This window comes from Monodelphis domestica, chromosome 5 (genome assembly GCF_027887165.1).
Source record: "Monodelphis domestica isolate mMonDom1 chromosome 5, mMonDom1.pri, whole genome shotgun sequence".
Lineage (NCBI taxonomy): Eukaryota > Metazoa > Chordata > Mammalia > Didelphimorphia > Didelphidae > Monodelphis > Monodelphis domestica.
The window spans coordinates 95,264,367-95,279,019 of record NC_077231.1 but is presented as its reverse complement, the minus strand read 5'-3'; the positions used below and the strand labels follow the sequence as shown (position 1 = coordinate 95,279,019).

The window sequence follows — 14,653 nt, the reverse complement described above, 5'->3', positions numbered from 1 at the left end:
ACTCCGACACATATGATATATGATCCTGGGCAAGTCACTCGCCCTGTTTGCCTCAGTTTCCTCATCTATAAAATAAACTGGAGAAGGAAATGGCAAACCATTCTAGTATCTTTACCAAGAAAACCCCAAATGAGGTCACAAGAGTCTGAAGCAATTGAACAACAGCAGAAACACAGAAAATCATGAATTAAAGAACTCAGTTTTGTTTTTGCATAGAGCATGCCTGTACATATTACCCTTACATATGACAACTGACACTTTATATTTTTAAGAATTCTAACCTTTGGGAAAGCACCTTCACTGCCCCACAATAACCAACTGCAAACAATTCAAATTCAGGTTGGTTTCTTTCTTACTGAGAACCAGCCCTGCCCTTGCTTGTCAGCTTGTTAAATAGCTTAAATTTTTAATAGGTACTTGCTCTTTAACAAAAGGGTGTTCTTTTTTTCCTCCCCTTACTCATTAATTATCACTGTAGCCAAACATTTTAACTGAAAGTTATATACAGACTCTCCCTTTAGCCCCTAGTAATTTCATATGCTCATAAATTTCCAGGAGAAAAATAACTTCCTTGTCTTCAGATGTTCATTCTTAAAACTGCTTCTTCTTTTCTTTTTTTCTTAGACCCTTACCTTCTTGTCTTAGTGTCAATTCTAAGAGAGAAGAGTAGCAAGGGCTAGGTAGTTGGGGTAATAGCTAAGTAACTTGCCCAAGGTCACATGGCTAGGAAGTGTCTAAGGCCAAATTCAAACCCAAGTCCTCCTGATTCCAGGCCTGGTACTCTCTCCACTGTGCTACCTAGATTTTCTTGTAAAGCCACTTCTAACTGACATGTTTAAAGAATTCTGGGAAAATCCCTGCTATTATTTTGGACATGAGGGAAAAAGTTTTTCACTTTAAATAAATCTGAAAACTTGCCATGCCCAACAAACTCAAATGTATTTGACTTAAAAAAAAAAAAAACCAAACATCTTCAGTTAGTCAACTTTTAATTTGGGGCTAGAGTAGTTACCCTTTATGGGTTATGGACCCCTTCCATGAAGTTAGGTAAAGAGTGAAAACTACTTCTCAGAACCAATTTTTAAATAATTGAAGGGAATACTAAATTTCAGTGAGGGGTGAATACAAATAAAGATGTCATTTTTTCTATCTGAGTTTACAGACACTACCACTTCCTGAAATCTTCCCACCTAGAGTTGGTGGACCCCAAGTTAAGAACCTCTGATTTAAAGCATATACCCATACTCTGCTACCTCACATTCTCTGAATTCAAATGAAAGATGTACCATTCAGCGATACAAGAAGAATTTCACAAACCCTGGAAATGTTGCCTCTGAGTATCTGTGACATTTTCCTGTTTCACTATGGACCCAGAAAAGTGTGCATCATAGCATGTCATTTTCCCCATCTATACGCTCATAGAAGGTTAAAGATATAAAACTTTAGGAAGCACATAGGCAAAACTCTTCATTTTTTGTGGATGAGGAAACTGAGGCTAGAGAGAAAGGAAAACACTTGTTCTAAATGAACCAGCAATGTAGAGGCAAAATCTGGACTAGAACCCTGACCTGCAGAGTTCCAGGTTAGTGGTGGGTTTTTTTTTCTTTGTTTGTTTGTTTTTTTGGTCCTAACAAATCTCTTTCCCATGCCTTTTGTTGACCTATGACCACCTCTGACTCTTTTTCCTTTCTTTCCCTCCCTTCAGAACAGCATAAAAAGAGCCCAAAGAAAATCATCTTTTTCCCTCCCCAAAATCCCTGGTATTTATTCTCTTTGTATCTATTTACATAAATATTTGATGACTTCTCCATTAGAAGGTAAGCTCTCAGAGAAAAGGAACTGTTTCATTCTTTGTATTTGAATCCCCTTTAGTGCCTAGCTCCTAGTTGCTAATTAATAAATTCTTGCTCATTAATCCTTTGTGTTTGTACAGAACTATATCTCTCTATACTTCTAGCAATCACCCTTTCATCCCATTCCCATTTAAAATACTTATTCATAGTCTTAGAGATCATCTAGCTCATTCCCATCAACCCCTTTTTGTAGACCAGGAAATGGAAGGTTAAGGAAATTAGGGGATTTGCCTAAAGCATACATGTTGTAAGGATCAGATACAAGCTACCAATCCAGTTTTCTTCCACTTCCACTGTCTTGCTCTTCTTTACCTTGGAAGCTATGCAGCATTCCTCATTTACCTGTAAAGTACTGATCCTTCTTCTCACTTCCTCTGGCATCCCATTCCACCCATTGCTTTGATCCATTCATTCCTATCTCTTGTCTGATTTGCTTCTTCCTCCTCTTCCACCCCCATCTCCAACCACTCCTTCTACCATTGCCTAGACATTCCCTTCCTATCTAGAACCAACCCTTTGAGTCAATCCTCAATGACTGCCATGGTTGGTTCTTTTTTACCTGTTGTGGTGAGCATGACTTGATGTCCCTGGATCCTAAAGGTTTAAGGATTATTTGTACATGTTGGTCATTTTACTTATTGGACAGGATCTAGACTTTCATTATCTGTCTTTAGTTGATCACATCACACTGTCTCACTTCCCTGGGATTCCTGGGTTGCCACTTCTGAAATTATTCATTCTATCCCCCTTTTTATTAAGTTTTCTCAATTCCCCTTTCAAGTCTTCTCCTTATATACAGCCTAAATCTAAATCCTTTGGAGTCATGATCCTCTTTGACAGTCTTGTGAAGCCAATCAACTCCTTAGAACAATGTTTTCAAATGTATAAAATAAAACACATAGAATTAAATAGGAAGCCAATTCTATTTAAAACACAGTTTTCTAAATTAAACAAACATACACACACAAGTTCACAGATGCCAAGTAAAGAACCCCTACTCTAGATCATCTTTCCTTTTATATTGAAGCTTATATTGTTTTTTTAGCAACTAGGTGGTGCAGAGGTTAGAATGCTAGGAAGTCTTAAGTCAGGAAGCCTTAAGTTCAAATCTGACCTCAGATACTTACTAGCTGGGTTACTCTGGGCAAATCACTTCCTTTGTTTGCCTCATTTTCCTCATATGTAAAATGACCTGGAAAAGGTAGGAAAACTACTCTATGATCTTTGCCAAGAAAACCCCAAACAAAACAAACCCAAAAAACAAAGAGTCAGACATGACTGAAAAACAACTGAACAATGGCAACAATTGTTTTCTTTAATTGCATTATTATCATTTCCCAGTACCAATCCCCCTACATCCATCCATCAATCAATCAACAACCATTTATTTATTAAGCTTTGTAGTAGAGAAAGGGCAAATCTCCATCTAGAAGCAACCTCCTCTGCTTTTCTGTTGCCTTTCTGACTATGATCTAAGTGCTGACCAGTCTAATTTAAGGTGCCAAGTTGTTTTAACTATATCAGGAAAGGGATGAAAAAGGGAAACCTATTATTATGTGAAAGCTGCTGAGTTGGCAGAATTGGTTTTCCCAGATCTTCAAGCCCATGCCACCTCTTTAGGTTCTCATAAATGCTGCCTTTCAAGAGTTAAGCTTGGAGCAGCTAAGTAGTCCAGTGGACAGAGTGCCAGGTCTGGCGTAGGGAGGACTTGGGTTCAACTCTGGCAGCAGACCATTAATCGATGTGTTGAGAAGTCACTTAACCCTAATTGTCTAGCCCTTGCTGCTCTTCTTTCTTAGAATTTATACTAAGAGAGAAGGCAAAGGTTTGAAGGAGGTGGGGGAAGAGCTGGGACCTTGGCATAGTAGATAGAATGCCAAACATGGAGCCTTGACTAGGTTACTCCTAGAGCCTGGCACTACATATTATAGATGCAATGAGGCAGCTAGAGACACCATGGAGAAAGTATTAGGTTTGAAGTCAGGAAAAATTGACTTCAAATGTGACTTCAGACACTAGCTCGGTAACCTTAGGCAAGTCACCTAGTCCTGTTTGTCTCTGTTTTCTCACCTGTAAAAATGAGCTGAAGAAGGAAACAAACCACTCCAATATCTCTGCCAAGAAAATCCCAAAAGGGGTCATGAAGAGTTGGACATGACTGAAAAAAATGAACAGCAACCTCTGTCATTCTCATCTACAGAATGGAGATAATAGCACCTTATATCCCATGGTCATTATGAGGACAAAATGAAAGAATATCTGTAAAGTGCTTTGCAAACCTTAACGTACTATATAAATGCTCGCCTCTTTTATATTCACCTATGCTTTGGTACCCATTTCTCTGAAGAGGATGAATCCCCCAACTCCAGCAATTCCTAATAAATTCTGACAATTTACCTGCTAAACCAAGTTGTCAGATTTTTATTACTACAATAGTACCTACTCACAGCGTGCTGGGCGTGATTCCAGGCTCTGGGAATAAAAAAGAAATTTGAAATAGTCCCTGTCTTCAAGGAACTTACTTCCAATTAGGAAACAGAATCCTCCCTTCTAATAAAGAAGTAGAATTAAAGGAGAGGGGGGAAATATATTGACCATATCAGACAGTATTTGCTTTATTCCACCCAAATAATTCACTATTTTTGCTTAAATGAGGGAAATGTGCTTTATCCTTAGGCCTCTGAAATCATCCTTGATCACTGTAATGATTAGAGTTCCAATAGCTTTTATGAGGTTGTAATCCCTATGTAAATTATTTTCCTGGTTCTGCTTGTGTTACTCTGCATCAGTTCATACAAGTCTTTCCAAGTCTTCTCTTCCTATTTCATATCTCTTGTTCTTATAGCAATATTATCCCTTTCCTCTCATACGTCACAGCTTGTCCAGCCATTCCCCATGTAACAGGCATCCACTTGGTTCACAGTTTTTGTTGGTGTTGTTGCTGCTATTTTAGGGGGCAGCTAGGTGGTACAGTGGATAAAGTTCTGGCCTGGAGTCAGGAACACTCATTTTCATAAGTTCAAATCCAGGTTCATACACTTACTAGCTGTGTGACTTCAGCAAGTCACTTAACCCTTTTCTTCATTGAGAAAATGAGCTAGAGAAAGAAATAACAAACCACTACAGTATCTTTGCCAAGAAAACCCCTAAAATGAGGTCACAAAGAGTCGGACCCAACTGAAACAACCAAACAACAATGGGGACTTTGACCTCTGTGGTATACGTGCCCAGAAGTGATGTTAGCTAGGTCTAAGGGCTATGTCACAAGAGTTTAGACCTGAGAGGAGATTCAGAGACCATTAGAGGCCTTGGAGACCATCTAATTCAACTCCTTCACTAAATAGATGAGAAAACTGAGGCCCAAGAAAGTAAAGGAGCTTGCCCAGGAGCTATGGGCAATAAGTAGGAGAGACAGAATTTGAACCCAAGTCTTCACATTTCATAGTCAATTTTCTTTCTATTTTACCAAATTTGTAGGATCATGGATTTAGAATTAGAAAGTACTTCAGAGGCGATCTAGTCTCACTTCCTCATTTTACTGATGAAGAGTGAAGGCAAACTGACTTGATTGACTAAGGTCATACAAGCAGTGACTATCATAGGCAGGATTTGAACCTGGATCCCTTGAGTCCAGACTCAATGCACTTTCCACTATTGCATGCTACCCTCTTCCTTGTCCCACTGTGGATATTTGCACATCTCTATCAAACCTATTTCTACCTTGAAAACCCATCTCTTCCCTTTCAGCTTTCAGACAACTCCCTCATGCCCTTGTATCCATGAATGCTTCCCTGACTAATCAAAGAAGAGATCCTCAGTGACCTTCCTCTAATTTCCTGACTTTGTCCGAATACCCATCTCCCACAACTTCCTCACTAGCCACCCCCACAAAATGTTTTGCATATTAATTTAATGTGTATTTGTTTCCATGACTGTTCAGTCGGCTACCCTACCGTAGCATGTGGGCCTGCCTCAGTGCCATCTGTCATATGCTGTAAGGTGTTTCTGCACCTCCCTTATCTCCTGGGAGATAATCTGCCCAGCATTTTACACATATTTTTGCTGCTGATGGTTTTAATTTATGCATCAGTTCTTTTAAAAATGGGAATGTGATGTCAAGGTGGCTTTCTATAAAACTGATTGATGATTCCTCCTGTCCTAAAAGTGGCCCATGAAAATGAGAGGTGGAAGCAGGATACAAAAGAAAGAGCATTAAAGGCAAATAGGTGGCACAATGGATAGAACACCAGACCTGGAATGAGGAGGACCTGGGTTCAAATCTGACCTCAGATACTTCCTAGCTGCGTGACCCCTATTTGCCTACCATTTGAAACTCTTCTGTCTTAGAATTTTTACTAGGACAAAAGATAAGATTAAAAAAAAAAAGGAAAGAACATCAGATTTGGAGTCAAAGGATCCAGAACCTTGACCCTGACACTTAGGAACTCTATGACCGTGGGTAAGTAACCTTATCTCTCCAGGCTTCATTTTTCATGTATAAAATAAGGGAATTGGATACTCAATTGTCTTTTCAACTAGAGATCTGTGATCTTTATACTCCCTATGTGATCTTGTTAAAAATCATTTTCTTTCTTTTATATTTTGAAAGCTACAGGTTGGACTTTTTCTATACTTATTGGATTTAAGTAACTTGCCCGAGGTCACACAGCTAGGAAGTGTTTGAGGTCAAATTTGAACACAGGACCCCCCATCTCCAGGCCTGGATCTCTATTCACTGAGCTACCTAAATGCTCTTACTTTTCTTATTAAGGAAGGGAATTAGCATTTATATTGTACCTACTATCTGCCAAGCACTGTTCTAAATACTTAAAAAAAAATATCACATCATTATTAAGTATAGTTTAAGTCCAACCTTTGACTTTCAAATTTTTTCATTTAATTTTATTTTTATTCTGAACTTAACAATAAAATGAGTATTTTCACATTCATTCTAAGACAGAGAAGATTGCTCATTAAATTGCAAACCAAGCATTATGTAGAACTTGCTTTTCTTGTTAAATATATAATAAATTCAACAGAATATCATTTATATTTCTGTCTTCAAAATTGTCAGCTGTGTAATGAAGGCATTGGATGACATCAGTGTCGTCAAACTTAAATAGAAATGGGGCCACTAAATTGTACATACAGATCCCTACTGGCCATATATTCATTTAAAAATCATATGTTACCCTTGTCTGTGTTCTGTTATATTTCTATTTATTTTGTTCAATGTTTCCCAATTACATCTCTATCTGGTTTGCAGAGTGCCAGAATGTTTCAGGGTGGTGACTGACACCTTTGGACCACATGCTTAATCAAGGATGTCAAGAATAATTAAAATTCCTCAGGCATTTGTTAGACCCTTTCTTTGTGAAAACACAGTGCTAGGCACTGGGGAAAATAAGGTGGTCCCTCACTATACCATGGTTCACTTATTGCGGCTTCAAATATATCCTGGTTTTAAATATATATGTGATTCTGTATTGTGGGGTTACACTTATCACAGCATGCTATTGGCTGATGGAATGAAAAGTGACCAACCACAGTGCTGTGTTCTATATCCTAGGTGCTGATTGGCTCAGTGACTGTAGCTTAATAAGAGTGTGGGAAAGGTTTATAAAAGAATGGGAAGGGTTTATAAAGCCTGGAACTATATAAATATAAAGCTGCTACTTTGTGGATTTTCATCTATCGCAGCGGTCTCTGGAATGGAACTCCCATGATAGGTGAGGGAACACTGTCCAATGTTTGGAGCAGATTAGCCCCTGTGTTCAGTGAGCTCAGACTCTGGTAAAATGAATAATAGGTATATTTATAATTATTTTTACCCCCAAATACACAAGCAATAAATAAAATGGATATTTCCATTGATGTGGTAGAACAGAAAAGGAAAACTGTACATGAAACTTGACAACTTAATTTAAAAAAATTAAGCCTTTTCTTTCAGTCTTAGAATCAATTCTGAGTATTGGTTCAAGGTAGGAGAGCAGTAAGGGCTAGGCAATTGTGGTTAAGTGACTTGTCCAGAGTCACCCAGTTAGGAAGTGTCTGAGGCCAGATTTTATTCTAGGACCTGCCAACTCCAGTTCTGTCATTCTAATCCACTGTGCCACCTAGCTGCCCTTGCTTTTATCAATAAGGAGGGCATTTATATCATACCTACTCTACACCAGGCACTGTGTTAAGCCCTTTTAATAAATAATATTATGTCATTATTAAGAATAGAATAAGTCCAGCCTATAGCTTTCCACGTTTTTTGTTTTGTTTCTTTTTTGGATTCTCCATAAAATGAGCAATATTCACAATTTCCATTTCTTTAATATGGCTTTTAAGATATAAAAAAAGTTTCCTCCCCAGACCCCTGGAAGGGAGACAGTGCAAGTGTTAGCATATCCATTTTACAGATGGGGAAATTGAGGTCATGTAACATAATAACTATCAGTGTTGGTTAACAGGTCACCCCAAAGAGAAGATGGAAGCAATGAAGATCCTGATCCTTTGGGGTTATTTCCTCTTGTGGAACCCACTTACCCAATCAACTCAGCTTTACCCTGGAATCAAAGTGAGGATTACTCAGAAGGGCCTGGACTATGGTAAGCTTTGAACTTTCAACAGTTAAGAATAACCAACCCTTCTTTTTTAGAGCTCCATAGGAACTGCTGGTTCCCTCTCAAGACAGTGAGGTAACACATGTAGACTAGATCAATGGCCTATAACCTCAAATAGAGAAAACTTGGATTCAGACTGTTTTTTTCCCAATCTTTATAGCTGAGAGGCAGAGGGAATTCATGGTCAGTCCCATCCCTCATGCAGAAATCAGTTGCTAATTAAAGTGGTTTATAAAACACTTCCCTGATCAAGCTCTCCCTAATCCCCCGAGCTGAGCAATCTTTTCAGTCATTCAGATCCAGGCTAGTCCTTGAAAGTCTCCAAGCAGAGTTGCATACTCACTTGTCTTTTATGTTAGAAGTAGAAGGGATTATTTTCTGTACATTCCTGTAGTCCCTTCCAATGATGACTGTGGTGTAAGGGCAACTAGGTGGCACAGTGGATGAGTGCCTGGCATTGAGTCAGGAAGACACGAGTTCTGATCTCAGACAATCTGATCTCAGACACTTTTTAGCTGTGTGACCCTGGACAAGTCAGTTTACCCTGTTTGCTTCACCTTCCTCCCCTGTAAAATTAACTGGAAAAGGAAATGCTAACCCACTCCCGTATCTTGCCAAGAAAATCTCAAATGGGATCATGAAGCGTCAGACATGACTGATGTAGTTATATGGAAAATGATATAGTTAGTGGGGAAAACTCTGGCTTTGGGTCAAAAGAGTAATGGGTAGAAATTGTCTATGTGGGCTAGGTGTCAAATTCTATGCCTCGAATTTACCCATCAAGAGCATGTTCCACATCCATTCTATGCCAGACCCATTCCCTGTAGCTACTTAAGTGTCGATTTTTTTCTCACAAGGATTTTCATGGCTGACCTAAGGTTTCTCTAAGACAGTTTCATCTGGAGTGGGCTTTGAGCAGTAGTTACTGATGTGCTGTCATAAGGAAATCAGAATGGTCCTCAGGTTAAGACCGTGATCCAGAAAGTTCTCAACCTGATCAATCCATTGAGGAGCAAATTCCTTTGTTCCCTGTTTCAGGTATACAGGCTGCAATGGAAGCAATTGAGGTGATAATGAAGACAAATGGGATTCCGGATTTCAAAGGCTCTGAATCTCTTGACTTTTTAAAGGTTGACTATGTTGACTATAATTTTTCAAAGTAAGTGAAAGAAAAGATCATTCTCTACATTTCCATATCTCTTTCCTCACCCTTTGAGGGCAGGGACTATTTGGTTTTTGCCTTAGTATCCCTCGGATCTAGTATTGCCTCTTACAAACACTTAATAAATGCTTAATGAATGAATGAATGAGTTGTGAAAAAAAAGTATGTAAAATTAACTTCAAAAATTCTGTTTCCTATCACAAGGAAGGGAGACAACCTAGAGTTTAGAGGTGTAAGCTAGAAAGTAACCTTGGGTGGGGAAAGGATCTATTCAATATTTAATTCAACACAATAGAACACAGAAACATGATCTTAATGAATTATTGCATCAGAGTCCTAGTACTGGAAAGGACCTTAGAAGCCATCTAGCCCAACCTCTTTATTTTATAGAGAAGGAACCTGAAGACCAGAGAACTCACACGATAACAGATTAGGGGCTATCTAGTCCCTTATTTTAAAGAGAAATAGATTGAGGCTCCAAGAATTTGGTCAGTAACCCAAGCAAGAATTGGGAAAGGTAGGATTTAACTCTTTCATACCAAAACCAGCACTGTTTCCATGATACCACACAATGGATCTGTGATCCCAGTGATGTGAGTGCTTCCTCTAGTGATGTAGCTAGCAACCTGCCTTTTCATCCTGTGTGTGTCTTGATTATGTTCTCACTTAAATCCTCCAGAGAAGACCTATCCAATGTGTTAGAGAACTCTCTCTAGATCTTTTCACATTCTGTAGATATAAATGCATCAGTTATATTATCTATCTCTTGTCTCTTGTTCTCTCTACATGACCAGCTGGTACACTTTGTTTTCTAATTGTATATTTTCCATATGATATATCTCACTTCACTTCTCTCCCCCAAAGTCATAGCTGGTTCATGAATCTCCCCAATTGTTCTTTGGTTTCACCTGAGATTTGGATCCCTCATTGATGGTGCTACTCCACAATTCACAGCAATGAACACCCATGAGCACACATATGCATGAAGGACATGTGGGTAGTGTGGGTCTGGAGTTCACTGTAAACTGATTTAGGATAATATAATGCCAGAGGTGACTCTTATTGTCTTTAGCCTGTATGGCTCCCCACTTACTAATATCCTCTTCTCATGGACTGAGGCCAAATATGAAACAGAGTAGGTAAACAGGATTATAGAAAGAAACATAAAGCCCCAAATTTCCACAAAACAACATTTAGTGGAGCTGTGTTATCACTAATGGAGTAATCCCAGAAAGAATCACACCATCAGAATTTCCTTATTCATTCCCTCAAGGAAAGTGCCAATGGGATGCCCCCTAAGGGATCTCAGCACACCTGTCCTGTGCTATATATTTCTTTGGGAAAATGACAATATTTTATAGATAGATAACTGATGGATGGATAAAGCATTTTTTGAACTGCTTTCTATGTGCCAGGCACTGTGCTAAGCACTGGGGGATATGTAAAAAAGCCAAAAAAGATAGTCCTGGCTCTCAAGGAACTTATATTCTTTTTTTTAACTCACCTTATATCTTAGGATCAATGATTTTGAATCAATTATTAGATCAATGATTAGAATCAAAGATATTGATTCCAAGGCAGAAGAAAGGTAAGGGGTAGGCAATAAGGGTAAAATGACTTTCCCAGGGTTGTACACCTGGGAAGTGTCTAAGGCCAGATTTGAACCTGGGACCTCCAGTCTCTGGGCTTGGTTCTCAATCCCCTGAGATACATAGCTGCTCCCAAGGAGCTTACATTGTAACAGAGGAAGTCAAAACAGAAATGATGGAAAGTTGGGGAAGAGGAGGGTACCTGATTTCTGGCTCACAATGACAAAAAGCTCAGCTATCAGAGCCGTAGGGAGCTAGAATGGAGTCTTAGTTTTCAGTGTGGTGGAAATTATCTATGAATGATGTCATGGCAGGGAGACTAGAGAAAGTAATGTGGTGGCCTAGTCCTGAACCAGATCCTCAGTCATTTATGAGCTTATTTGGTTGTTAAACAAGAATCATACATCAACCATACACAAAGTTCTGACAGTTAATATTTAGTCCTTTGTATTTATATCCCTATTACTTAGTCCAACACTTGGAAGAGTGCTTCATAAAGGCATTTCCATTCATTCATTTGCATAGATTCATTGTTCAGTTGTCTCAGTCGTGTCTGACTCTTCGTGGCCCCATTTGGAGTTTTCTTAGTAAAGTACTGGAGTGATTTGCCATTTCTATTTCCAATTCATGTTACAGATGAAGAAACTGATGCAAATGGGGGTAATTTGTTCAGGGTCACCTAGCTGGTAAGTGTCTGAGGCTGGATTTCAACTCAAGTCTTCTTGACTCCAGGTCTGGCATTATTCTGGCTCTATCCATTGCATCACCTAGCTGGTCAATTTACATAGTAAAAGCTTCCTTAACCATTCTTATGTCATGAACCCTTTTGGCAAGTCTGTTGAAGTCTATAAACTAAGAAAAATGTTTTAGATGAATAAAATAATATATTCAAGAATACAGAGTAAATCAATTACATTAAAACACACTAATCACAATATTGTCTTTTTTAAAGTGTAGAGGGGCAGTTTGGAGGCTCAGTGGATAGAAAGCCAGAGCTGGAATTGGAAGGTCTTAGGTTCAGATCTTACCTTGGACACTTCCTAGCTGTGTGATCCTGGGCGAGTCATTTAATCCCCACTGCCTAGCCCTTACCACTCCTCTGTCTTGGAATCAATACTTAATATTAATTCTAAGACAGAAGATAAAGGTTTTACTTTTTTTTAATTTTACTTTTTTATTTAGTATGTTTTTCCATGGTTACATAATTTGTGATTCTCCCCTCTCCCCCACTCTTTTCTCCTCCCCTCCTGAAGCCAACAAACAGTTCCACTGGGTTATACATATATTATTGTTCAAAACCTATTTCCATGTTATTCATATTTGTAGTAGTGTGATCCTTTAACCTCAAAACTCTAATCATATCCCCATCGAACCAAATGATAAATCATATGTTTTTCTTCTGTGTTTCTGCTCCCACAGTTCTTTCTTTGGATGTGGAGAGCATCTTTCCCATAAGTCCCTCAGAATTGTCCTGGTTCACTGCATTGCCACTAATGGAGAAGTCCATTACATTCGATTGTACCACAGTGTATCAGTCTCTGTGTACAGTGTTCTCCTGGTTCTGCTCCTCTCGCTCTGCATCACTTCCTGGAGGTTATTCCAGCTCACATGGAATTCCTCCAGTTCATTATTCCTTTCAGCACAATAGTATTCATTTTAAAAATATTTATGGACCCCTGGTCTAAAAGCTGTGATTTTTAGTATTCTCATTCCCCTTTTCTATTATACTACTTAAATGGAAAAGGACCACATAAGAATAAGTCTATTTTATATATTTTCCATTCTTCAAGGGTTGCCATGGCCAAAGAGTTTACACATCTTATCTAATCTTATCTGGTCCTCATGGCTCATTTATTGGTGATGAGCACTGCCAAAATTGACTCAGTTGATGTTTGGACAGGAAGCCTGATCTATCACCCAGACTATACTCAAAGGCTTCCCAGGTTGATAGCACCTGTCAGAGCCTGGACTCTGCTACTGGATCATTCTCCTCTGTGGCATGAAGAAGCACTACAGTAGGACTCCTGAACAACCTGTTGCTAGAATAGTATTTAATTTTCAAATTTTCAAACTCTACTTTACTATTAGCAACAATGCAATGATCCAGGACAATTCTGAGGGACTTATAAGAAAGAACACTCTTCACATTCAGAGGAAGAACTGTGGGAGCAGAAACACAGAAGAAAAACATAGGACTTATCGGTTGTTTATATGGAGATATAATCTGGGGTTTTGATTTTAAAAGATCACTCTATTGCAAAAATGAATAACATGGAAATAGGTATAACATTTGTACAACCCAGTGGAATTGCTTGTCAGCTCTGGGAGGGGGGAGGGAAGATGGGAGGGAAAGAAAATGAATCATGGAAACAAAATTCTTAAAAATTAAAAAATAAAAGATTGCTAACAAAAAAAAAGACTTCAAATTCCATATAAAGTAAACTTACATGTTTTCTTGACTACACATTTTTTAATCCAGAAAAATCCTCTTCAGAGAATCCAAGTGGAAAACTATCAGTTTATATTTTACGCAAAAACATTTGAGTGTATTACTTTAAAAAAAATCCATGGAAGTAGGTTAGTGACTAATTATGTTTTAATTAAGAGTCTCCTCCTCTAATTCTCTTTGCTAATAAGGGAGGTGACTCTCTAGTGTAGATAAACTTCAGACAAGTGTGAATGTGGCTTAGTACTTGGAAATTGCCTGGAAGAAATGCAAATAGAAAAAGCATAGATTTGGTAGTCAGAAGGGGGAAAAAATAAGAGAAATGCCTAGTGTGTGCCATGTACTTTGCTAAGTGCTTTATAAATATTATCTCATTTGATGTTACTATTCAGTTATGCCTGACTCATGACCCCATGGATTGTTTTATGCAAGGAGTTTTCTTTTTTCTTAAAGCTCTTACCTTCTTTCTTAGAATCAATACTAAGTATGGGTTCCAAGGCAAAAGAGCAGCAAGGACTAGGCAATTGAGCTTAAGTGACTTGCCCAGGGTCACACTGCTAGAAAGTATCTGAGGTAAGATTTGAACTCAGGACCTCTCATCTCAGGGCCTAACTCTCTATACACTGAGCCAACTAACTTCCCCAGTGTCCATAGGATTTTCTTGTCAAAGATACTGCAGTGGTTTACCATTTCTTTTTTTTTTTAACCCTTATCTTCTGTCTTAGAATCAGTACTGTGTATTGGTTGGTTCTAAGACAGAAGAGCAGTAAGGGCTAAGCAGTGAGGATTAAGTTACTTGTCCAGGATCACCCAGCTAGAAAGTGTCTGAGGTCAAATTTGAACCCAAGACCTCCTGTCTCTAGGCCTGACTCTCAATCCACTGAGCCACCCAGATGCCCTCATTGCAATTTCTTTATCTAGTGGTTTGAGACAGAGATTAATGACTTGTGTACATTTTATTGTTGAGGAAACTGAGGCAGACAGATGTCTCC

At 38.6% G+C, this 14,653-nt stretch overlaps 1 protein-coding gene across 3 annotated transcripts in view; it reads left to right on the top strand.

The window, feature by feature from the left end:
- The window catches only part of BPIFC (BPI fold containing family C), a 54,349-nt gene that overhangs the window by 2,875 nt on the left and 36,821 nt on the right, over positions 1–14,653 (top strand). For 2 of the 3 annotated variants that reach the window (XM_056798820.1, XM_016425830.2), the window contains 2 exons: positions 8,312–8,449; positions 9,503–9,623. In XM_056798820.1, coding sequence (XP_056654798.1) covers positions 8,329–8,449; positions 9,503–9,623 — 242 coding nt within the window. In that variant the 5' untranslated portion in view covers positions 8,312–8,328. The remainder of the gene's footprint in view (positions 1–8,311; positions 8,450–9,502; positions 9,624–14,653) is intronic. The other variant, XM_016425831.2, reaches the window with a different exon arrangement.